Source organism: Rhamphochromis longiceps, linkage group LG10 (assembly GCF_057381845.1).
Source record: "Rhamphochromis longiceps isolate RC_006_pf linkage group LG10, R_longiceps_female_GT1.1, whole genome shotgun sequence".
Taxonomy (NCBI): domain Eukaryota; kingdom Metazoa; phylum Chordata; class Actinopteri; order Cichliformes; family Cichlidae; genus Rhamphochromis; species Rhamphochromis longiceps.
In genome coordinates this window covers 30,022,126-30,048,279 of record NC_140566.1, presented here as the reverse complement: position 1 = coordinate 30,048,279, position 26,154 = coordinate 30,022,126, and the positions used below count along the sequence as shown (strand labels likewise).

The following is a 26,154-nucleotide window of genomic DNA, read 5'->3' as shown; positions in this document are numbered from 1 at the left end:
GCTGATGAAAGTGAGATGACCGAGAGAATTCAAACACACCGTTGTTGTCATCCGAGTCTGTGGCTGCATCGCTGTGCGTTTGTTGCAGTTCGTTGTACTTCATCTCTATGTCCTGGAAGCAGATCATCGTTACAGCACAACTGACTGTGGCCCACAGATCAGACACAGATACAGTCAAACTGACAAAATGGGCTTAAATGCAGGAGTCAAAACAGGAATTTAGAAGAAAAAAAAAAGTTATCTTAACCTCCTACGACCCGAACTCTTTCATGGCATGCATTTGTTATTTTTCTTTGCTATTTGGGTTGATTGGGACCTAAAGAATGTAAAAACAAAGAATTACCAGATTTTTTGTTTTGTTTTTTTACCTAATTTTTGTTTTTGAGAAAAATTAGATCCACATATGAGGACATTTGTATCAAATTTTGATAGAACAGTGGCAGTATAATGTCCTCGTATGTGGATATCAGGCCCTTGTAGAGAAAAATTAAGTATTTTGGTCTAGACGTCCCAAAATGTGATGTCCACATATGTGGACGCCAGGTCCTAGGAGGTTAATGCAGAGATGGTGATTGCAATGAGACATTTTACCTGTAAATATTAAAGCACTAACCATTCAATAATTCCCAGAAAACTACATTTATATTTAAAATCAGTAGTTTATTGAATCACCTGACAATAAAAAATTATGTAATATTAATTTGCACATATGAGATTTAATTTGGATGATATTTGCTATATTCTGCATTTTTAAATGTATTGCTAAAAATTAAATTAATTCATTAATATTGTGCAACTTATTTAGGTTTTTCTGTATATATATTTTTCTGTAACTATATTCCTTGGTCCTCATCTCTTATTAACAGACCAGTGGTATGGTCCAGTTCATACCAAAGGTTATCTGAGACACTTATAATAATATGATGATTATATTGTTCATTCAGTTACATTTCGTGTCAAAGTTTTTAAGAATTTAGGAGAAGATACATATGTTAATTACAAATTAAAAATACATTTAAATTACATTACCTGGGGAAAAATCCAGATGTTTTTCTTGTGTTATGTAAAAAAGACTCAGATGCCAGTTAATGATTTGAATTTCAGAGGGTAGAAAAACAAAAGAAAATATAACTAAAGATGTGAGGAGGCAAATACATTTTTGCATAATCTTAATACAAACAGAGAACATGACTTCATTTGCTTAGAAGAGCACATCCAAATGCAAACCATCCTCCAGATAATTTTTTCAGGCTTGAATTTATGAAAGAATAAAGTCTGGTTTAGTTTAAGAGTAAGCAGGTTTTTCCATGGTTATGTACCAAATTTAAAATCTTTAAAAAACAAACCTGCATCTGGGCTTGGATCAGTAGTTTGTTTAACCTTATAACTTTTGTGTCTGCTTGTTAGGCAGCTGCTGAACATCTAATGAGTAATATATTACTTACTGCATTATACATTTGGCCCTAATATTGCTGTTCAAGTAAAAAGAGACATTAAAAACACCCCAGCATTGCTATCAGATGGTAATTTTGTGCTTTTAGAGCAGATATATGAAAATCATCCACTGGCTACAAACAGCTGGTAGAGAAAATAGAGATCAGGTGTGTTAGGGCAACACTCCAGTAAATTTAACATCACAAAAATGACTCACTAGAGGCGAGACATCCCACCATGTTTAGGTTTTGCGAATATAGAAAGCAGACCTCAGATACTAAGGTACCTTAAGATACTGCAGATCGGCCTGTAGGAGGCGCAGGTGGGTCATGAGCTGCCGACTGAGGTTGGGGCCTCCGCCTCCCATCTGCGAGGAGGAAGACAGCAGTTTCCTCATGTCGATCCCAACATCACTTCCAACTCCGACATCATCATCAGTGCTGCTTTCCTCAGAGCCGGGGAAATCCAGGACCACAAAGCCACCTGGGTGGAGATGCAGATCAGGAGATGGTGAGATAGTTATGCAAGTATATTTTGGTCATTAATTCTTAATACTAGAGTACAGCAGTACCATTACGTTCAGCAGCCTCAGGTGGAGGCTGCAGGTGTTCTTTCTGTGAACTTTCAGACGTCTGGCTCTCATCACAGGTAGCAGAGGGCCCCTCTGGGCTCTCAGGCAAAGAAGGACTCGACTGACTCCCACGGCCTCCACTCGGCTTGCTCTCCTCCGTTTCCTCCTCTGCTTCTCTGCTTAACATGTGTGTGAAGACTGCCTGCTTCAGCATTGCCACTGAAACAGACATCAGCGGTCATTTTCCTCATGCGAATGTCAGCATATTCTCTTTACCATTAAACATTGGTTCTCCTGGATGTTTCCAGGCTATATGAATAAAACTGAATTTATTTGAATTAAACTGAGCTTAATGATAAAAACAAACATCTCAGGGTCAAAACTATCCACAGTGCTACTGACAGGTAATCAGGACTTACGTGTCTTTAGAGCTTCTTCAGCTTTGGAGCAAGGCATGACAAAAGCATTGTGCTCTTCTTCATTTTCAAGGGCAATGCCAAGCCGCGATCCTTCCTGCAGCAGTCTCTCCGCCAGCTGCCCGTCCAGGAAGGCCTCTAGCTCCGCTTCATCCACCTCTCCATTCTGCTCCTCTTCCTCCTGCCCGTCTGTCATCGGCAGCTCCTCTTCTTCATCTTCTGATCTCAATCCATCAAAGGGGTTGAGACTCTCCGGTGGATCTTGAATGTCTGAAGTAGAGGCAGCCACTTTATCGGAGATGCTCATATCTGGGATTTAAATTAAAAAATGTGATGAAGCGTTAGAGAGAAAACCATGAACGACAACAACAACAGAATCAGACTTGCAAAGACTCCAAATCGGCTGGAGGGCATAGATTTGGGTATTTTAACTATATTTTCATAGGTTTTAAAGCTTTTCCTACTACCTCCACCATATTACACCAAAGCAATTAAATATAAGATGAACACTAACAATTAAAACACACCAAATTCCCCGTTTAGTTCATCATCTATCATAGAAAGTGTTATTTTTTACAATGGGTCCACAGGGGGGGAAAGATTTATGAACAATGAGCTACCAGAGCTTTTTTCTATAATTTTGCACATTTATTTATTTGTGCTGACAGATTTCATTAATTTACTACAGCAGCACTTTTTTATTACATACAAAGACTGAGCTGTATTGTTGAAATTGAACTTGTGTGTGTAGTTAAACATCAGTGGAGTTACGTTGGTTCGGCCCACTTAAGATCAAAGTGGGCTGCATGTGACCCATGATGTAAAATTATTTTGACATCTCTGATTTAATATATCATTTGAAAAAGCCATAAATTAATCTATCCATCAGTACTTTTGGTACTGACAAACACATATAGATACCTGCAGAACGGATACTTTCACTCGGCGTCTCATCTTTGCTCAGTTTAGGCATCCCATTGTTGATGATATTAATAGCATCCTGCTCCGCACTGAAACACATTTACATTGTAAACAGTGAATTAAAAAACAACAACAACAAAAAAACAACAACACGCACACTCAAACAACAATACCAGTGACAATGTCTGCAGCATTAGCAGACTCACTCAGACTGAGGTGGAGGCGTGTCCCTCCTGTGGGGTTTGGCCTTCATGGCTTCGGCACACTGTGTGATTAGATGTTGCCACCTGGAGCAACAGAGGTGACACAGCTGGATGAAACAGACTAAAAGTGACCAGATGAAGGTGCATGAGCATTGTTTTGGTGCGACACTCACGTTCTCTGATCGAACACCGTCTGAGCCGTCAGCTCGTAGATCTGAGCCCCGTTTTCGGACATGGACAGAACAAAGAAAGACTTGTTGTCTGACGAAGAGAAAATTTCAAACAAGGATTGGTCCACATGACACAAAAGCTACATTTACATTCAAAATAGAGTGTGTACATAGAAAAATATACAGAAACTAATGTCACTGACATGAAAAAACAAAGAAACTTGTGAGGTTAAGTTAAAAGCTAAGGTTAGCATGCTAAGTCCTCAGTTAGGATCTCACAGTAAAACTGTCATTCCTACAATGGCTGAGGAAATTTGGCATGCCAACCAAAATCTTCTGCATCTTCGACACAACTGAGAACATAACACTACTTCTGTGTGTTTATGGGGGTAAAAAACAAAATAGGTTCTAAACTTATTTCAGTGAGCTAAATACTGGTTTAGCTAAATGCTAATCTAAGCTAAGCTAAATGTTGAGCTAAATGATGGTTTAGCTCACAGGGGAGACCAGGCGACCTATTGTATTGTTTGAATCCACACTGAGGGATTTACTGCACGTCTTCCCCTGGTCTTTTTTTCTCCCAAAGCTTTCCTGTCTCCTGACACCCTTCCTGATACAACCCCTAATGGGATCTGTGACTCCTTCAACCAGGGATGCGTTGCTTGTTAGGAGTAAACCACTGCACTATGGAGATGCTCAGTGTGGTCGAACCTGAAAGCATTTCCACTTGTCTGTGGTTCTTACCAGTTGCGACAGGTCGAACCAAGACCGTGTTGAGTTTGATGATGGGGCTGAAGGTGTGCTTGGTGTCGACGACACTGGCCATGTTTTTGCCATGAAACTTTAGGACCAGGCGCTCATCCTGTTTCTGCAGCAAGACCATGATGTCCTCCAGGAGGAGTGTGTACAGCTCTGAAAGGAAAACACTAGTGGTATAAAACTGTATGTGTATCTGACAAGTTCTGTCTCATTTTAGATGCAAAAATAAACCTGAAGAAGTATTTAATCTACAAAAATGTCTGATATTATAGTCTTTTTAATCGTATTGTCATATACTGATGTGTACACACCAATTGTCTTTTCCTTATTGACTTTCCAGGAGAGAGGACCCTCATGAACCATCTTCCTCTTAGTGAGGTCCAGATTCTGCAAACACAACACATGGCAGAACTTCATAAACAATCCAGAGTAAATATCAAGGTAAACAGAGATTAAAACAAGTTTGTTACCTTCAGCTCCAGGATCACAGGGTTTTCACTCTGTTTCAGAGACGAGAAGTCTAACCTTCTCTGATACTCCTCGAGCCGCTGTTAAGACACAACATAAATCATAAAATACCCTTCCAAATCTCAGCCTGTATGAATCTGCACATATCTTTAAATAAAATGATTAAATAGATGATTCTAATGTGTGTACCTGTTTGTTTTCAGCCTCTTTCACAGCTTGGTTGACATGGTTGAGGATCTTTTTACAACAGTCTCCAGCTCTCTTCACCTTTTTCCTTTCCTCAATGTCCTCTACAAGAACAAAAAACCAACATAGCCAACAGTTCTTGATGATTAAACTAAAATTAATTGTTCCCCCTCAATGAAAAGGGTAATCGGTTTCCAGAATCTGTACTAAAATGTATAAAATCTTATTTATACCTGTGTACTTGGCAATGTTATCCAGCAGGAGCGGGTATTTGGTCACTCTCTGCATTTCTACAGGGATGATGTCTTTGAGCTGCAGCCTGCGACACAAACGGTTGCTCTGAGCTTCCTGAAGAATGACAACAAGGAAGAGAAGAGCAAGGAATGAGGAAGGTCAACAACAAAAAACCTCTGTAACAGATATTATATGAGACAATAAAACAAAATCTGAAATATTCGAGCTTATGGGATACTGCAATGTTCTACTTTAAGCCCCAAAATGCAGACATTTGTTATACAAAATAGAAACAAAAGAAAACATGGTTCAGACAAAAGATAGATGAAATCTTTAACGAATAATAATACAACAAATTCAATCAAAGTCCTAAAATTTAGATAAAAAATAAAAGAAAGGGGGGGGGGGCCCATTGCACCAACATTCCTCTAATTATGAAGTGTGTATTGTCACTTCTACCCTTATGTTACATTTACTGGGTAACTTAAAAGTTCTTTAAGCTGCAAAAAGCCACTTGGTACAAGGGTCCTAAGTAAGCATGTACTCATGAAGCATCTCCAATAAACTGAATGTAAGTCACTCATATGGAGCCAACTGTGCCACCGTTCTTATCCATTCTCCATACGGAGATGGATACTTACTCATCCTGTGTCTCTGTGTAGGTTCTCAGTCATCCAGGGCAAAGTTACCTAAGGAGTTCAGAAATAAAACCACTGGACATCTTTAATTTTGCTGTCCCACACCCTTTTTCACACCTTGAGCTGGGGCACATGATCAGTAGTGGACTCTCCACCGTTTGGTCTTAGAACTGAAGAAACTTCTTGGATGAGAGAAATGTCTTCAAAAAACTTTAAAAATCCAGTTGCTTTTCTTTCCAAACTCCTTAGATTTTTGAATAGACCGATACAATTTGGGTCAAATTAGGCAAGTTCTTGTTCTTCCCCTCTCTAGAAGCCTCGTGTGACTGATCTAGAGCCTTAGCTCCTACACTGTCCCTACACCCACAGCCAGTCGTGAGGGGAAGTACCTGCACTCCCCTAGCCTTGTTCGGGTCTCTTCCTGCTATAAAGCGAGCTCATTGGAGAATGTCGGCTCATTGGATATTTTTCTATAATGATGCGAGCTTACAATTGTTGTGAACTGGCACACTAACTAAAACTTAATCGAATGTTCTTCTGCCTGCCAATATCTGTCTCATCCAAAGTCACTTTCCTCCTGGTGGTAGACTACAGTGGGAGTCTTGCACCCACCTGCATGAACAGGTTGAATTTCTGGTCCTTCTTCTGCCTCGTCTTGATGAGCTCCAGTGCAGACGGCTGGTTACTGCAGAAGGTTGCCACTGCTCTCTTTAACTTTTGCTCTTCCTCCCCACTGAACTGGATGCGAGTGCACAGAGAAAGCATAAAATGCTTAAATATTACCAGCTTACGTGCTAAGAGTGCATGATGTACTTGATGATTTCTACTGTAACAACTCTGAAAAATATTTTTTTTAAAAACAACAACACAGAGAACCTGCAGCCATGCCAGCAGAAGTTATCTACTTACACATTGACGCTTTTAGATATAAATAAAGAAGCAAGGCCTGCCAGATAATTCAGGCAAAGAACTTGCACTCATTTCCTCTGCCTTATGACACCTCCACCATCACAGCATCCACCCGTAAGTCCGCTCGGACATTAACTGACCATTTCTAGATATCTACACATAACATATTAGAGGGAAGTGATGAGGTAGACACTAAACTACTGCCTCAACCACTGGTACTGGAACACGTACCTTTATCGTGTTAGCAGGATAATATTTCACTATCAAGACTAAACACAAAGGCTGAGGCTGATAGGAATGTTTTAGGTTTGCTGGTATTTATTTACTAAACCCAAATTGTTGCCCAAATTTTGATTTTGACCTGATGGCGATGCTGTGGGAAAAGACACATGGACCTCAAAAGTCTTTAAGATAATGTAATGTGGGGATTGTGAAGACCTCTTTACCATTTATCTAGTCTGGGCAGAAGGTGAAATATGACTAAAAATACAAATAAACCCTGTTTCTGTTTTCAGTCCTCTCTCACAGATACTAGAAGCCAGCCTTACCCATCCCAGGAGATCATCTCCGATCTGACCGATCACAGACGTCTCGTTCCTCTTCCTGATTGCAGTCATTTGTTCTGTTATAGAAACTGGAGCACAGCGAGAAGATTTTATTTTATTTTTTTAAACATCCAAAAATACTCACCAGCTAGCTCAGTTTGGTGATGACTCACATATTTCTCAATCATTAATTGATTAGCAACATAACATTTACAAAATTAAAGTTTTTACCCCATTTCCAAAACAGTTGGAACGCTGCATAAAAAGTAAATAAAAACAGAATGCAGCGATTTGCAAATCTCATAAACTCATCTTTTATTCACACTAGAACACAGAGAACATATAAAATCTTAAAACAGAGACTTTTTAGTATTTTATAAAAAATAATTTTAAAAAAAGCTCATTTTGAATTTGATGGCAGCAACACAAACCAGGGACAGGGGCAACAAACGGCTCGAAAAGTAAGTAAGTAGTGAAAAGAAGTTTCAGTTCCTCAGTGCAAACTCACCAAAGGCCAAACAAAAAGTCCAGCAGCAGGTCTCCTCAGCTGTTAAAAGAAGAGGGGATGCGACGCAGCAGTAAACACGGCCCTGTCCTGACTTTTTTGAGACTTATTGCTACCATCAAATAAAAACGAGCTAATATTTTTCATAAAGTAGTCAAACGTCTCAAAATGAAGAAACAAAATCTGTAATTGTTCCATTCAGTTTTTATTTTTTGGGATTGGGATTGAAATTTAAAACCACGCCCTCTTGTTATAGCTCCCACTCTGGACCATCTCCTCTCCCTGTGACTGTTTTCCTGAATCAGTTCATGTTAAGGGCTTAAGAGGGAAAATGCATGGCTGTGAACACTAATGATGTGTCATGACTATGTCAGCACACGTGTTTAACCTACAAGGGACCATGGACAGTCATTTACTATGACGCCAGCTTTATATTTGTGTGTGTCACTGTGAAATTTCCGAGTTTTTTTTTTTTACATGATCTGGCCCATTGGCAGCGTGACAAGGACAAAGTGTGTGCTGTAAGTGTTTTTATAACATTATAAACTTTTACTTTATTGTAACATCCAGTAACTTTCAGTCACTTCCCTGTAATGATTTTTCATTGGACCATGAAATGACCAAAATCCAAAAATCAATCAATTAGAATATATGAAAATCTGCCGTAGATGAAGGAAACAGTATGTGTCTCATTAACACAATTACAGCCACGCCCCTACTCAGTCATGTGTGAAATGTGTTACCGTGCAGCTAATTGATTGTTACCATGAAGCTGAAGGATTTCCTCCAGGTTGATAAAGATGTGTTTTATGTCTTCTGGTGGAAGGATGCCGTCCCTGTTCAGCCTCTGGCAGAAAACACAGTCCAGCACCTTCAGCATCCTCAAGTGTGCACGCTCAGTGTAGAACAGCTCTAAAGAGCGAACGGACAAATGCATGCATGTGGCTAAAATTAGCACAGATTTCTTTTTTTTTTTTTTAAATCATTTTGGAAAAATGTGTAATATTGGCGATTTACCATTGATGACTTCCTGCCGGTTGATCTCTTGTTGCGTTAAGCTCATCAGGACGCCTCGAGGGACCAGTCCCTGCCAGATCAGAGGATCTTCTTCACACTCAGCCTCTCCGCCTTGGTCATCTTCACTCTGGATGTCACCCGGTACCTCCATCCTAAAGAGACAAAGAGAGACTGGCTATCATAAAGATAAATGTGGCATTAGAAAGGGAAACAGTTACTGCATTTAAATTTTTATTTAACACAATAAACTATTTAAAAAGTATCAGTATCATTAGGATATTTTGACAAAATTCCCAACCCACCTTTCTAATAGATGGTTTGTCCCGTGACAACCATGACCATAAAGTGAAAACAAACAAGACCCCAATATGTTGATTCATAGGTTAAATTTTTTAAAAATAATAACAACTCTTTGGTTATTTATATCCAATATAAGCAAAAACTCTTTGAAAATGGATACAACTTTTATTTGGCTGCGGCAGAGGGTCGCCCTCCCTGAGCCTGGTTCTGTCGGAGGTTTCTTCCTGTTAAAAGGGAGTTTTTCCTTCCCACTGTCGCCAAAGTGCTTGCTCATATGGGGTCATATGATTGTTGGATTTTTCTCTGTGTGTATAATTGTAGGGTCTACCTTACAATATAAAGCATCTTGAGGCGACTGATGTTGTGATTTGGCGCTGTATAAATAAAATTGAATTGAATTGAATTTGGTTTTCTTTCTTTGCTTTCAAATTGTACATTCGTATGCTGTTACTTCCTTTAAATCCAGAAATTTCCTTTACAGTGGCACACAGCCCAAAAATGTTTTTAAAAACAGACTTAAAGCTGCATCCCCAACTTCAACTACCTGAAGGCCTCCTGATCTTCATCCCGATGCTCCACTGTGGAGGGGCTGAAGTCAAACTGAGTGCCGGTTGGACCGGAGACGCCGTCGTGGTTGTCAGCAGACTGCACACTGTCGCCTGGTCTGGGCTGCATGCAGAACGGAGAGACATCTGTAGAATAAAGGAGAGAAGATGAAACAATTATGACTCGAATGGAGCTTTAATTTGAACAAATTCAACAGTATCCGTATTCTGCAGGGATATTTAGTAGATGTTACTGAAACTAGAGATAGTGTCTGAGTGACTCTGTGTTCATCCCACATGTAATGGAAGATTGAGGCAATTAAATAAAAGAAAATTATCAAAATTTAATAACGAACAAAAACTGGAATATCTTACTGGATTCTGACTCTTGTCCGCCTGCCTCTGAGACCTGAGTGGTGGGGGAGCTGTGTGTAGGGAGGGTGGTGGCAGGCAATAATTGGGTATCTGATCCATCGCGGATCCGTCCAGGACTTGTGGCGGACTGGTCTGATGGTTCAGAGATGCCAAGAGGCGACTGAGGAAGCTTTGGCGGACGCTGCTTGATCTGGTCCACAGCTTTCACGACTGTGCAGAAACCCATGAGCATGAAGTATCACACACTACATTGATAACGTTATTGTATGTACACCCTCAATTATACACAGATACAACTCTTTATGCAATAAGCCAGCAAATACCTCATGGTTAAAATATATATTTCTTCTTCTCACCTGGGGTGGGGTCCACTCTGCTCGGACGCCGAGGGGGGCGGATGTTGGGAAACTGATGGAAATAGTTATAGGTTACACATTGGAGTAAATGATTCTCGGTTCTGAAGTTCACTTAAATGTCAGTCACATGTCACCTGTGTGGAAAAACTACTGTTGCCTGTCCCAGCACAGCCTTGAAGGGAGGTTCTCATACATTCAGTGGCCAGAATACACAGGGAAGCAAGCTGAACATACTGGGAGTAACCCAGATGAGAGGTGTTTCCATGCTAAACGCACTGGAAAGGCTAATTAGCACAGACAGGAGGAGTAAGTGGCTCCTAGCTTTCTCTTTGTCTCTGTGCTGCATGTGCTTAAGGTCTCACACCCTGACGTTGCCTTTGTTTATTTGACTCTGCTCTTAGTTGTGGAAGATCAATAAACTGCACTACAGTAAACTCAAAAAACGATCTACTTCAGAGGATGTTCGAGTGTTTTTTAACTTTTAATTGAATCTAAAATGCTGAATCCAAAAGTGACCAGCCAGACAAAGTTTATTATTATTATTGTTTATTATATTGTTTATTATTTTCACCTTCCTCTCACCCACTTCTCAGACTTCATATTTTTCTCATGAAAAAACAAAACAAAACAAATCAAAACATGTTTATCTAGGAACTATTTTTTTAAAGACAACAAAGTAAATCTCAAAAAAGGTTTTTAAGGCTAATAAAGAACATCGATGATAATTGATAAGTCAGCGACTTCCCATAGATCCATCCATCCATTGAACCATGCACTTAACTACTTACTCATTAGTGGAATTGTATAATGATTGCATTATTCTGTATAGGTTACTGTGTGTGTGTGTGTGTGTGTGTGTGTGTGTGTGTGTGTGTGTGTGTGTGTGTGTGTGTGTACCTTAATCCTGGGGAGGAAAGTGATGCGAGCACGTTTGTGTTCGAGGCCTCGATGCTCCTTCACTTTCACTCCGAGGTGCTTCATGTAGGTGAGAATCACATACTGCATTGTTTGCCTGCAATAAGAGACACACAATGTGTAGCAGTGTAACACAGAACACGTGCTGCTGATTTTCTCATCTATGCAGCAGCTCTTAATGATCACAGTATTAATAACAGACGGACGTTCTTTCAGACAGACCATCTCTTACAAAGAAAGAAATATCCATCATATTATTGCAATAAACAAAAGAAATACCGGTGGACCAGTGGATCTATAGTATCAATTTTAAACTCCTATGTTGCCTCGTTCACAAGCTTATGTGTCTACGCCACCTGTTTGCATGTCTGCAGGGCGGACGACAGTATCTCGTCAGTCTTTTACAGCTGAGCAGTAAAAACACACGTCTTTTTCTCCCAACACTGATGACTGGAAAACCATTTACCAGTCATCAGTGTTGGGGGAGGGGGGGCCTACATAAAACAACAAACAACGGTTTTATAGTGTGTTGCAATGTAAAGCTGTGGTGTGATGGGTGCAGTATAAGATGTCACCACTGGGGGCAAGAGATTCCGCATTTGGGTCTCTTGCATGGTGTATCAGAGCTTTATGACTGTCTTATTCTTTCCCATGTGCAAGATTTCTTTTCCCCACCCACCCTTTATTTTTTAAGAACGTCCAACAAGATCATTCAGGGGAAGTTAATGAATGATGTTGAGCCGATGGAGACGTGGCATCAGAGGCATCAGTACAACTTTCATTTTCGAGCAATGAAATTTGCCCTGATGTCAAAATATTTGTGAGTAAAGCACCTCTATGATTAATTTTATCTTACAGACTTATTTATTTGTTCAAAGATATAAAACTGTGCTCACACAGACTTTGTTTGAGATATTCTGTCTTAACATTTAGTCACAGATGGGACAATGATTTATAAATATCATAACAGAACAAACTATAAAACTTCCCCAAAATCATTCACACTGAGTATCCTGCAGCTGCCTGATGATATAAAATATAAAACTCCCTCCTCTTACCACTTCTCCTCTTCTGAGCTCTGTGATGTCAACCTGCAAAATCACACACACACACACAATCACATGATGCACGTCTGTGTGGGTGTTTTTTTTGTTTGTTTAAAAAAAAAAAAAAAATACAATCAGAAAGGAGCATAGGGGTTAAAAATACACATCTAGGTGTCTTTGTGGCTCAGAGACTTACAGGATATCCTCTATCTTGAAGAGGATGTGTTCAGCACAGGAGCATTCTTTCTCCAAGGCCTGCTGGTCTCTTCCTGGCTCAGAGTCCAACTTACAGAGCTCGTCTTCGGCCAGCGTCAGACCCATGCTGCGCTTCTGTCTGCACACCGAGCGCATGTACATAGAGAAATATTACTTTACACAGACATGTATCAGATATCTGCCAGGAAAATATTCAGGTTAAACATTTATTATAAGAATAAATTTAACAGCTGAATGACAGCTACCTGAAGTCTTCCAGGTTCTTGTGCAGGTCTGGTAACAGCGCGTCCTGTAACGTCTGAATGTACTGTTTACACAGGCTGTCTGGGATCAAGTCCAGCCTTCGCTTCTCTGTCACACACACACACACACACACACACACACACACACACACACACACACACACACACAGAGAGAAAATATTCAAACCCAAAGCATCCAATTCACAAATTAAATGGAAAAAAAAAACATTTATAATTTATTAAAGGAATCAGGTTTAAACCCTAATATGACGGGTCGCGTATGTGATACACATGTTCTTTGTTTCTGCTGTCGTAGAGCCTGTTTTCAGCCACTGCAATCGATGATATCAGAACGGTAGCCAATACTGTCAAATACCCCAAGTTATTAGAATTGATTTATTTTCTCTGAAGCTTTCAAACATATTTCATTTACGAGTGGGAGTGTGAGACTGACACACAGATTGGTGCGATGTCAGTAGTGATGAGGATGTTGTACCAGTTTCTTGTTGTGAAGAGTGAGCTGAGCGGTCGATCTACGTTCCTACCCTCACCTACAGCCACAAACTGTGGGCACAGTGAATAAATGAGTTATTTCAGGTGGGTTGGGCATCTGCATCCTGGATGCCTCCTAGGTAAGGTTATCTGGCCCAAGACACGCTGGAAAGATTACATGTCTCAGCTGTCATGGGAACACCTCTGTACCACTCTGACAAAGCTGGAGGAAGTGGATGGGGAAAAGCCAGTCTGGACGTCTCTGCTTAGACTGCTACCCCTGCGACTAACACCCAGATACAACGAATATCTTACACACTACATAAGAAATAACAGTAATAAATTGCATGATATTTATCCATATTTACCAGTCAATCATGCTCATGCTCAGTTTACCTTTTTCATTTCTCAAGGTTTCATGAATTTGCATGAAATTGGAGTTTCTTAATCTCTCTCACTCACACACAAACACTTTCCTGAAAATAATAATAATAATTTTGTGGTCTTAGTTTTTGTGTATAATAAACTCTTTGTTAAACTGCTTCAAGCATCAGTTTGCTTATTAGGCCCCAAGCAGCAGAGGTGGACAGTGTAATTCATTAAGCTTGTTGTCTTCTGACTACATCTTCTACTTCCAAACTCCGGCACAAAAAAAGTGGAGTTCAGATTTTAACTTTTCAAAGCGACATGCACAGTATGTGTGAAGTAAAATCTTTGTTTTACAAGAAAAATGTTCGCCCCCACCACCACCTAAACACCCTCCGCCCGCACAAACACATCCTCCAGCCACACACACCCATATTTTGTTTTCAAACTCCATTGAGGTTTATTTCACACCTCAATCAATTAGTAAACAAATAAGCAAATACAAGTAAACTGCAATAAATTACAGGTAGTAATAAAATAATCTCCAAACTCTTTTACGCTGTGTCCACACTTAAACGGGTATTTTTGAAAACGCAGCTGTTTCTATGCGTTCGGACCTTTCGTCCACACGTAAACGGCGTTTCGAATCACCGAAAACTGAGATTTTTTTTTTAAACGCCATTTTTTGCGTTTCCGTGTGGACGAGGAATACAGAGTTCGTCACGCAGCGTCAAAGGTATGTGTCTTTTTTCACGTCACGCTGTGTGCCACGTTATTGTTTACGTGAGATGAATTGCAGAATGGCAGATAGAGACAAAATACTGTTAATCTTCAGGTTTTACACGCTTACATATACACACGCAGTTACTGTCCCTCCATTTAGAAAGGCAGAGGCGTCACGGTGTGATTATTTTATGTGTAGTTTCCTGTGTAATAATATTCAACATTGCTATCAATACATTTCTCAAAAAAATGCCTCTCTGTGCAAAAAAACATAAACAACTGTGGGATACTGTTTGTGCGTGGTTTGAACTGGGGAAACAAATCGTGGCAGGATCAGCCTGATATTATTTGGATCCCACTGTAACTTTACTGTATAAAGGGCTAACATCTCCAAAATGTCAGGAGTAGTTAGTCATTACAAGTAGTGTTTGTGAACTAAAAATCAAGAATGTGGGATACTGTTTGTCCGTGTTTGTCGAGCGCATGCTCCCGACGCAATGGAAACTAATTCTGTTACAGAGACCTACCTCGGCACTTGTGCAGGTGAAGCCAAAGGGAAGATATGCTTCACCATATTTTCTAGTCTTTGGCTTAGAATGAAGTTGGTTTGGAAACATAATTGGCGATGCTTCAGCTCCTGCTTTGCGTTTGTGTGAGAGCCTCGTCAAAAACCTGTCAATTATGCTAGCAGTGTCCAAGCCTTCTTTTTTCTTTCTTTTCATACCGCGCTCCCCCCTGCAATGGGGCCCCACACTTTGGGAGCCTCTGTTTTAGAGGATTCCTCTAATGCCTTACCTAGCTCAGCCGAAACGGTCTCTGGCACCGGCACTTTAAGATTCTAGATAAGACAACAGAAGGAGAGTTAAGAATCCCATCAACACAGGAACACTATTTTATTTTATTTTTTTAAAACAAAAACAGGAAAATTGTCACAAAGAACAGACACTGACTGAGAAAGAATCTAATAGACCAACTTACTGCAGTTCGATCCATGAATAGCGTGTGTAATTCAATAAAGAAGCGTCGACTTTCTTTGGAGTTGGTTTGCTTGTACATATCAGCGTAGAGGTAACACAGCTAACCATAGGGGGAAAATACAGTTAGTCCTTTCTATTAGGTTCTATTAGTCCATGTTTGCATAGCTTCTTATTTCATGAATTGCATTACTTATTCAAACCATGAACAAAATACAACATCGTGAGAAAACTGTCTCTTTAGGTCAACAGCGGTGTTCCACAGGGCTCAATCCTTGGCCCACTTTCATTTATGACAAAGTAGAACTTGGCAACCCTTTTTTAGGTCCCTGAGTTTTATATTCATACATGATACTGAGACTGCTTTACACACTAAATTATGTTCATATTGAACTCGTATAATCAAAGAAATGGTTTATCTTATATTACATTAGTCTGCAAGATTTTCCTTCTTGCCAATAGTTTCACAGCTCAATAGTTAACACATTTCTGCAAGGTTTATTACTTTTCTATAATGTCTGTGTAAACTGCATTCACATGTTTTATGCTTTTAAGACATAAAACAACAAAAGCATTCTTCTACCAAGTGTTGCCTCTTTATACTGCTAAATAGCCAGCTCCATTGTTGTCGATAAACTTTGAAAAACACATTAATGAGCCACACTGTTGCACTGTGTGACATGTTCCTTTGTTATGATGAAAAAGGCTCTTTGTAGTTTATTTTTAGTCAGTTCACTTTCCTGCTTCTGTAAAGACTCACGATAGGACTGAATGTGTATTTATCATACCAACAGTCCATGGTTACAGTTGTTTTTAAGATTTACATCTTCAGTAGGAGCGGCTGGGGTTGTGATCACCAATGTTTTGTCACAGATGCTAGGCCCATTTTATATATAGTTTATATATAGAGTATGTGGTTGTGAATCATGAACGCAGTGTGAAAATAGAAAATGACTAAGAACAAGTCCACGGAAAGTTTGGTAAAATGAAGTTTAAATACAATTAAAATTCCTTGCTACTACTTTAGGAAACAGTATACGCATATGCTTGCTATATACTTATGTATGCTTTTAATTTTCAGCCTGCAGTGGCCTCATATTGGTATCAAATGATGATACTAATGGATTCGGACGATATTGGCAGCAAAGGCATTACCACACACTGATTTGTACTGTGTTTGTGGCTATACCAGAGGAGCAGGGTCAAACTGTGAGACCACATGGTGGAGGAAAACTGCGAGGTGTGCCGGCCGAGACTTCAGCGACTCAATACTCTGGAAACAGGTACACTCGCCATTGATCTGAGGAAAAGCATCCATTTATTAGATCGGATGATGATCATGTGACCCAAAAATCAGAGACATTTAGCCAGATACCTGTTCTTGTGATGATTCAAAGTAGTCGTCTTCTGCTCCAATAATCTGAGGGTTTACGAGGTAAGGAGGGCTACCCGCACTGCACTGGGTATTGGGGTGCTGTGTGATATAATTGAGGTGCAGGGTCAAACAAAGAGGTTCACATGACAAAGGAATAATTTCTTCTTCATATGTAGGAACCCTAACCTTAAGTTTAACCCAAGAAATATTTTTAACACTTTCCCCTTGGACAACTTATAGGGGTAACCTTTGTCTCTCTTTTCTCAACTGACTGGTTTTTATTTCAGGCATGCTTCCAAAACCAAATGACTGGCTTTTCCTCCCTCCTGTTCTATGTCCTTACTGTTGCTCTTGACCTCTTGCCAGGAATCCATTTACCAGAGCATTTAGTTATCTATTGTTTTTTATTTTTTTCCTGCTGATAAGGAGTTAGGGTTGAGACTTGTTTTTAAGCAATTAGTGATTAAATTTTTTTCTAATATTCTTTGATTCACTGTTTTGCCCTTAGCTCACCCTAAAATTCTATTTAACCTTCTTTCTGTTTTTCCCTTCCCCTGTTTCTCTCTGAACCAACTTTACGTTGTAAAATTGAAAATAAAATGTGTTCAAGGATAATTCTTTTTTAAGTACTGCAAACGTCCTCCATTAAGTTACCCAAATTGCATGGCACTTTTGCAGTTTCGAGCCCAAAGAGCAAGCACATTAGCAACCCTCTCAGTTGAACTGACAAAGAGCATGAACATCTAGAACTTCAGCTGGTGGAGACAGAGATCAAAGTAGCGCTTCCTAGGGTAAATCCACTTCAGTAGAGTCATTTCACTGGGTCTCTGGAAGCAACAACCCCTGAGGCTGAAATAAAGCTCATGTAGAAATAACCTGCATTTGTGGTTGCCTCCTAAAGCAAGTCAGTCAAGTGTTAATAGGGCAAACTTAATAGCATTAAAAACATGACTATAGATGGGTGGAAAAGCAATTTGGTCACAATGAAGAGCTGTCCCTTGTGTATCAACCATATGCTGGGTGACTCCTTTAAATCACTGGTTTAGATTTTGCTTCAAGTTTGGGCATGGCTGCTTTGATTGAAAGGTATGCTAACAAAGATGCTGGTAGCAGAAAGCTACTTTAGCAGAAAGCTACTTTAGCTAGCTTTCTGCTAGCACCTGTTAGCAATGAACTGAAACTCACAGCCATGTTTGTGCTCTTGGTGCCTTTTTTAACACATTATTGGAATCATCTAACATATAATATAATATAATATAATATGTTAGATCCATCCATCCATTCGCTTCCGCTTATCCTTTTCAGGGTCGCGGGGGGCGCTGGAGCCTATCCTAGCTGTCATAGGGCGAGAGGCGGGGTACACCCTGGACAGGTCGCCAGTCTGTCGCAGGGCTAACACACAGGGACAGACAACCATTCACTCCTGCATTCACACCTATGGGCAATTTGGATTAACCAATTAACCCATCCCCACTAACTGCATGTCTTTGGATGGTGGGAGGAAGCCGGAGTATACCCGGAGGGAACCCACGCAAACACGGGGAGAACATGCAAACTCCACACAGAAAGACCCGGGAATTGAATTGAACTCAGGACCTTCTTGCTGTGCGGCAACAGTGCTAACCACTATATTATATTTGGGCTTTCTCTGTGATGCAAAGCATCCAAGAAGTTTGTGCTTCAGTTAGTATGAGTGTACCCTTTGTCTGTGCAACTTGCTAACCAAGCTTACAAGCACTCCAGACTTTAGTGTAAATATGGCCATTTGTGGCTGTAAATGACCATACACCTGCCAAGGTTCCAACATGGCAGCTGAGGAAAAAGGGGATGCGAGTCTCTGCATTATACTCCTACACTTTCAACTCATGCAGTTCGCTAACCAAACATGCAAGGCATTGCTAATAACACTGATAGAATATTGTGATGATGGAGAAATAATAACTTCTGGCTCTTCTGGCTAATTTATGGGAGGGGCCTATTGTCATTGCTTGTCTAGTTTTATTCATGTGAAATTAAACATGTTTAATGTCAAATTTACACCAAATCAAATTTGCGTGTGCATCTTACTGTGTCAGCGGCATCCTCAGCCTCTGGCGATGTGCAGATGTTGAGGCCATCCCGCCGACTAATGTCTGGGCTCTGACAGGGAGTCCCTCTGTAGCCCACAGTGTCAAAGAGGGGGCTGCTGTGAACCTAATGCAGACACAGATGCATGCACATTAACACACACGACACACAAAACACTTAAACCAAATTGATTGTTTAGTCTGGTGCTGAATACTGGGAAATTCCTGAGAGTGGAAAGCACTACTTAATTCCTATTTTTAGAAGCTGTGATAAAAAGACTGTTATTACAAAGGAGTCTGTGTAAGCAGCAAGGCTTTGTGATGTGTTTAACATTAGATGGTGGTTACTGCTACAATAGATTATTAACAAAAATCCTTGCTCAGCAGCAGCAGCTCAAAAACTCAGAGGTAAAAATGAAAAGTGTGACTTTAATTCTTTTTTTTTTTTTTAAATCTATAAGTGGTCAGAAAATACCTGAAGTGTTGATTTAACTTTACAGCCGAGAAAAGAGGGCTCTTATAATATATAAAATCTTAATGTTCAGTCAAGTTTATCAACTAACTTTTATCATATTTTATCAGCTTTCACATTTAAAGTAATGACAGAATAAAACTGAAAAAACTGTTCAAAAGCCGAACCGAGAACACCTCTGACATCTGTTTATCGACTCATACATGACCAGCCTACATCGTCATTACCAACTGGCACCATATTAAATGCTCTGATGTGTCGGTGTACTCACTGAGTTGTTATTGATCAGGGGGCCATTGTCACACGGTGTGGGTGAGGTCTGTTCCTTCGGAGGAGACCCACCGTCTCCATCCTCATTCTCACCATTCCAGGAAGCCGTGGCTGCTTCCTGAAATTCAGACAAACATATACATACATGTATATATATTCCTTTATTGGATCATGACACCACCTTTTGTTTTTTGTTTGTTTAATTTTGCCTCTCCACACCACCTCAGGAGATTTAAAAAAAAAAATAAAAAAATAAAAAATCAAACAATCAAGACATGATTAAAGTACAAACATTCACTGATAAATTCGAGGGGTTTTGACAAATGTATTGCATTAACTGTTTAGAAATTACAGCCATTTTTATACACAGTCCCCCATTTTCAGAGGCTCAGAAGCAATTGGACAACTGATTGACAAGCAGTTTCATGTTCTTTTATTCAGTGACAAATTAAGCTGAACTTGCATTTTACAGCTGCTTGGTGGAAGATGCCGATGCAAGCAAAGGAGGCTGAAAACCCAAAATAAACCTATCAAAGAGACAGAAAACCTGCCAGATCAGCATTCTGGTACATTCTTAAAAAGAAGGAATGTACTGGCAGCAGCAACAGAAAAAAAAATCCCCTCACATCTAACCAAGTCCAGAACACTCTCGAGGAGGAGGCAGACATATCATTGTTAAAGTCTACAATCAAGAGATGGCTTCATGAGTGTAAACACGCAGGGCTTATAACAAAGTGCAATCCGCTGTTTATACTCAAGAACAGGAAGGCCAGATTAGACTTTTCCAGAGAACATTTCAAATAGCCTGCACAGATCTGGGAAAAAAATATTGGGACAAATGAAAGCAAGATAACCCAGAACGATGGGAAGAGAAGAACATGGAGAAAGAGATCTAAAGTATATCACATTAACAGTGAAACACGGCGGAGGAGGCGTTATGGCATGGGCACATATGGCTGCCATTGAAACCAGACTGCTAGTGTTTCTTGATGATGTGACTTCTGATAGAAGCAGCAGGATGAATTCTGCTGTGTATGCGGCTGTACTCTCTGCTCAAATTCAGCCAAATGCTACAAAACTGATTGGACAGAACTTCACATTTTAAATGGATAATGAGCCAACGCAAACTGCTAATGCAATCCAAGAGTTTCTCAAGCAAAGAAAGGGATATTCTTCAAAGGCCAAGTTAGTCACATGCCCTCAACCCAACGGACCATGCAGAAAACTGAAGGCACAGAGACCCACAAACAAGCAGAAACTGAAGGTGGCTGCAATAAAGACCTACCAGAGTAGCACTGAGGAGGACACACAGCATTTTGTGATGTCCATGGGTTAAAGCTGGAAATTTGCACTTCAATCACATTTTGATCATTTGATTGAAAAGTCACTTTGGTGGTATACAAGGGCAAAACTGCAGGAAACATGTCATTGTCCACATACATATGGAACTGTATGCATGAATTCATTCAGACTGTTATCAGTTACAAATGATTAAGATCATACAGACTAAAGATCATCTAGTGACCCTGGACCTCCAACTAGTCACGGAATATCATGGTTGCAAAATTCTTTTATAATTTTTCCAGAGTTTTTTAGATGTGGATGGATTTTACGACCACAACCTTCTGACAGTAGGATGATGGGAAGTTGATGCTTGGAAATCTTAAGTGCAATGGTTGGTTACATACTGGTCTTTTATAAGGAAAATTGAACCATTTCATTTGGTTTTATTAACCAGAAGTATGACTAAAATGAGATTACTTATATTTAAATTGAACTAGACACAAAATCTGACAGGGGAAAATGTGACTTAAACATAATAATTGGGCACGTAATCCTGTCGAAGTTTGAGCATTTGAGTAAATAACTTCCAAATTGAAAGCCGAAAGTCCAGAGTTTCAACAATCCCTAAATCGTATGCACATTGCAGAAAAAGTTTGACTCGTTCGATGTTACGCGGTGGACACACTGCTGACATCCTGCAGCAGTTTCAGTAAAAAGTTGGTTGAAATGGACCGGAACGATGAGGCTAATTAAAAATAATGAGCTGCATGGGTTGTACCAGCCAGATAAGCTTATCACGAACCCTGTCACAGTTAAAAATAACATTGTGTCAGAGGACTGAGGTTTCACTTCACCGCTGTAGCAGAAGGAGGCATTAATCTGAGTATAAAGCTCCTTCATTCAAATTTTTTTTTAAATTCACCATGTATTATAATTACTTTAAATAATAACAAATTACATTATTCTTATTATCTTTTTGAGTACGTGTGTTATTTCATTACATATTTTTGTTCTGGTAATAATTTAAACTGAACAACCTCTGGAGGATCATTTGTGCCAAGTTACTCATTCAGAATGTAAGTAAGTGCACTTAAAAACAACTTTAAAGCCTGATGGATCGATCTAGCGGCTGGAACATTACGTTCACTTGTCAAGGCCCATAAAATGTTTACAGTGACCATATTGGGTGATACTTTATTGCAGAACAAAGCTAATTTTCCTCTAGCGGTACTGTGGTTTTTCCATCATCTGATACAGTTTACTAAAGTCCCGCCCGCCTTCAACGAGACCTGCAATAACAGGTTAACGGTGATTTCATTAGTAAAATAGCAGCTGAGTTTTTTTGCTGTGTGTGTTTATGTCTCAAAAATATATACAGTGTTGTTCACTTATTGTGCTAATGGAAGTTTATACACCCTCTTAGACATACTTGCAGAAATCCTCGCTTTTGCATTCATCCACACTTTAAATGTGACGCTGCTTACACAGCTTACAACAGGATTCTCCTCTTTCTTACCCCATCAGACAGAGAGGAGGATGTGGTGTTGTCCTGAGGGCTACAGGGTGTGCTGCTGGTCAAGAAGCTGCCTTGCTCCCCACCTGACAGTGCAGGTGAGTGGGGTGCTGAGAGAGTGTCTCCTCCTTCCTTGTTCCCTTCCTTCTCCTCTTCCAGGGGGATCTGAGGAAGCCCTGGAGGCCTCCCCAGCACTGTCAGGGCTACATAGGAGCCCGCTGCCAGAGAGGAGTCATGGGAAAGGAATGAAGGGAGGGTGAAGGGAGGGGAGAATATAAAAGCCATCAGAACCAGCTTAGACAACCCAATGTGTCAGACCGTTAGAGGAACAATAAGCAATCTGCAGAGCAAGTATGCTTATATGTTATGTCATGAGATAATGTGCTGTTTGAACTGCTAACTGTAGCACTTATGCTGCAATAACTTATAAAGGCAGTGTTTTGACTTTGAGTCTATATATAATAATACAATGTTAGCTGACACGTCTCATCTTTTCTGATAAGTCACTTAAGATCTTTTTGCTCAAATGTAGTTTAGGATTAAAACAACTCAACTAATGTTTATGTTGACTTAATAATATCTTCTTAATGAGCCTTGTAAATCACAAACAACACAACAGATGTGATACAGCAAACTAAGGATGTAAATAATTAGAGCATACTCACATCTTATCAACTTTACAACCTCTAAGTGGTTTGAATGTGTAACTAAGGTCCCGTTGACCTGTCCAAAGACAAAAAGCATTAGCAAAGAATTTCTACAACTGACCAACATATGTTCCTTAAAGCCTAAAACCCACAATTATACTGTTTTGTTTATTTCATTCGTGGTAGTCACTGTTTCTATGTGGCATCATTCTGTTTTTCTGTTATTCTAAACAAACCCCATGACAACATCAAAATTATCCGTGGACATCAGTCCATCTCACTGACTTCACTGTGCTTTTAGTGGCTCATTTGTTATTTCTGAACATGTTTAAAAAGAGCCACAAGAAATGTATGCATGCATTCATAACAGGGAAGAAGCTTTGTGACACAAAGCTGAAGTGGCTGAAAAACATTTGGTTAGCTGATCACTTTATTATTAATTCTGTTGCTTTTATAGTACTTTTTCAGGCATTTTATAGCCTTTATTTTGATAGACCAGTAAAAATCAGATGGGAAAGTATGGAGAAAGCATGGAGAAAGCATGTGAGCTGTTGTGAGACCCTGTTTTTATAATATTTCTAAGAAAAGTAAAAACACAAACAGCTGGGATGGAAGAAAATGGATAGAGATAAAGCAGGACTTACAACATGAACAGGTCACACTGTGAACTGCATGTTGGTTTTCTGATATTTTATTACAGTGCAAATAATCTATAGATTCTTTTTAACTTTCTAAAGTCATCAGTCCAGTCATTACCACGTCTCATTGTGATTGCCCAGCTGTGCAGAGGCGAAAGAGTGATGAAGCATGAAACTGTTCTGTGTAGCTCTCATTTGTCTATTGTTTGAAAATCGAGCACAGCATCAGTTCAGGAAGGTACAAAGTGAAATCCAGCCACAAACAGCAGCTCAGCTGATCTAAATGCCAGCCCACCTCACCTAATGGCTCAACTGACACCCTTATACGCATCAAATTAGCAAATCACGTAGGGAGCGCCATTTAAGCTACTTTATCTTTCCTAATAACCCCTGGAGAACATAAAAATCCCTTTGGGGTTGCATCATGAAGGGCATCTGGTGTAAAAATCCGCCAAATCAAGCATGTGGAGCTAGAAACTGTGGCAACCCTCAGTGAACAAGGCAGCAGCCTGTCCAACAATTGCTGCACATCTGCAAGCCTTTGTGCAACCCACCTCCATCACAGCTTCCCTTCTGATGCTGTTCCTGATTTTTCTTTCCTTTTGGGTCATCTTGCAGCTGCTCTTACTGCCTCCATCATTCCAATAAATGCACATCACCGCTTACGGAACTATCCATCTCCTTTTTTAGTCCTAACTAAACTACTTGTGGCGCGTTTTAAATTGCACACTATCAATGTCTCCTTGAGAAAACATTGAAAATGTTTGTGCCAAAGTCAAGAAACAGTAGGACAAAAACATCCTGCATTCAACTTACTACACAGTCCTAATCCCTTTGTCATTATCTGTGAGGTTTACTGTACAGATACTACATTGGAGCAGAAGTACCACTCTGAAAACATGCCTGATACCCATCCCATTGTGTACAATAAATACAGATTTCCTAAGAAATAAGAACTGGATTTGAATCTTTATTTTGGGGAACTAAATAAAAAAAAAGTTTTAAAACAAAGGAAAAATTGGTGCTAATGTGCTCTTGTATTTTAGACTCATTAAGGTTCATTTGCTGATCCCAGAGGCAAGAAGAAAATAAATGAGGAAGCTAACCTTAATGATCCTATCTCCTGTCTGCACACCAGCTCGCATTGCAGCTCCATCTATAATGCAAAAGACAGGAGAGGGTCAGAAGTAGTGTGTGTGTGTGTGTGTGTGTGTGTGTGTGTGTGTGTGTGTGTGTGTGTGTGTGTGTGTGTGTGTGTGTGTGTGTAAGAAGTAAGAAAGAGAGAGAGTCTTACCATCTTTGACCAGCTGCACAAACACGGGGTTGTCTCCACTTACTGTCAGCCCAAAGCCATTTTCATCTCTCTGGATTATCACACAGCGCTGGACCAGACCTGTCTCACACACACACACACACACACACACACACACACACACACACACGGTACCCAAAGCGGTAAAAAACCAAAAACAAACTGTGGACGACTTTGTTTTGTGGCATTTTGTTTGCGTTACAAAGATGAAAGCGTCACACTGCTGTTGTTGTTGGATGTGGTTGATATCAACATTACAAAATTACTGAGAGCAGTAATATATGAAGTTTAATCTCATTCTTTTGCACTATAAACCTCGATCCGGTACTGCGGGGGAGAAAAAAAAAAGCATTCACACAGGAAGTGACAAATTACAAGACTGAAATGAAAATAGTTTCTTAAACAGTCTCCTGCCGTCTTTGCTGAGACTCACTGCTAAAAGATCTTCATTTTTCCTCTCATCTCTTGGAAAGAGTTCACTGGAATAATGTTTAAAATAGTTGAGATAATCAAAATAGATACCACAGAGCAGCAGAACTAAAGGTTGACACTAGCTTAGTCATTGGTTGCCTATTTGTTGTTTTAACATCACAGCCTGGTTTTATTATTAGAGAAAACATCTGTACTTATAACTTTATATTGCTAAAGTAAAACTTGTTGGAGGGAATTTGTTGTTGTGTCTGGAAAAAGCTGATTTTTAACACAGATTTTAAATACATGACCACATCTTTGTTTTAAAGCTGTGATAGTGATGGTATTGATTGTTCTCTGCTCTGCATGAAGACATAATCTAAAATAATAACCTGGAACACATTTAGATCTGAAGTTGTATGACAACTATACTTTAAAAAAAAGTATGGTGTTCCACAAGGGTCAGTTTTAGGTCCTCTATCAAATCTTCCTTCACTTACCTCAGAAGTTATCTTTATTCTGCAGATGTCACTCAACTTTATATAAACATATACCAAACCTCAGCACTTAGGATGAATTTTTTTGTTTGTTTTTTGCAGAGAACAATATCTGTGTAGATATGTGTAGGCAAATAGGCCTC

The 26,154-nt window shown here is 39.7% G+C and overlaps 1 protein-coding gene across 1 annotated transcript in view; it reads right to left on the bottom strand.

Annotated features, from left to right (window-relative positions):
- Positions 1 to 26,154, bottom strand: part of arhgef12b (Rho guanine nucleotide exchange factor (GEF) 12b) — a 46,367-nt gene that overhangs the window by 4,432 nt on the left and 15,781 nt on the right. Inside the window, exons 3-35 of the mRNA XM_085421274.1 lie at positions 25,086 to 25,184; positions 24,898 to 24,947; positions 23,172 to 23,229; positions 22,510 to 22,724; positions 19,711 to 19,827; positions 18,969 to 19,094; positions 16,902 to 17,000; positions 16,716 to 16,826; positions 15,531 to 15,629; positions 15,348 to 15,390; positions 12,975 to 13,080; positions 12,710 to 12,847; positions 12,526 to 12,558; positions 11,450 to 11,564; positions 10,553 to 10,604; positions 10,197 to 10,406; positions 9,821 to 9,968; positions 8,977 to 9,128; positions 8,725 to 8,871; positions 7,458 to 7,543; positions 6,613 to 6,738; positions 5,362 to 5,476; positions 5,132 to 5,232; positions 4,945 to 5,022; positions 4,786 to 4,861; positions 4,460 to 4,627; positions 3,719 to 3,806; positions 3,549 to 3,629; positions 3,343 to 3,431; positions 2,425 to 2,730; positions 2,006 to 2,224; positions 1,721 to 1,917; positions 40 to 112 (exon numbers count right to left, since the gene is read on the bottom strand). Coding sequence (XP_085277400.1) covers positions 40 to 112; positions 1,721 to 1,917; positions 2,006 to 2,224; positions 2,425 to 2,730; positions 3,343 to 3,431; positions 3,549 to 3,629; positions 3,719 to 3,806; positions 4,460 to 4,627; positions 4,786 to 4,861; positions 4,945 to 5,022; positions 5,132 to 5,232; positions 5,362 to 5,476; positions 6,613 to 6,738; positions 7,458 to 7,543; positions 8,725 to 8,871; positions 8,977 to 9,128; positions 9,821 to 9,968; positions 10,197 to 10,406; positions 10,553 to 10,604; positions 11,450 to 11,564; positions 12,526 to 12,558; positions 12,710 to 12,847; positions 12,975 to 13,080; positions 15,348 to 15,390; positions 15,531 to 15,629; positions 16,716 to 16,826; positions 16,902 to 17,000; positions 18,969 to 19,094; positions 19,711 to 19,827; positions 22,510 to 22,724; positions 23,172 to 23,229; positions 24,898 to 24,947; positions 25,086 to 25,184 — 3,921 coding nt within the window. The remainder of the gene's footprint in view (positions 1 to 39; positions 113 to 1,720; positions 1,918 to 2,005; positions 2,225 to 2,424; positions 2,731 to 3,342; positions 3,432 to 3,548; positions 3,630 to 3,718; positions 3,807 to 4,459; positions 4,628 to 4,785; positions 4,862 to 4,944; positions 5,023 to 5,131; positions 5,233 to 5,361; positions 5,477 to 6,612; positions 6,739 to 7,457; positions 7,544 to 8,724; positions 8,872 to 8,976; positions 9,129 to 9,820; positions 9,969 to 10,196; positions 10,407 to 10,552; positions 10,605 to 11,449; positions 11,565 to 12,525; positions 12,559 to 12,709; positions 12,848 to 12,974; positions 13,081 to 15,347; positions 15,391 to 15,530; positions 15,630 to 16,715; positions 16,827 to 16,901; positions 17,001 to 18,968; positions 19,095 to 19,710; positions 19,828 to 22,509; positions 22,725 to 23,171; positions 23,230 to 24,897; positions 24,948 to 25,085; positions 25,185 to 26,154) is intronic.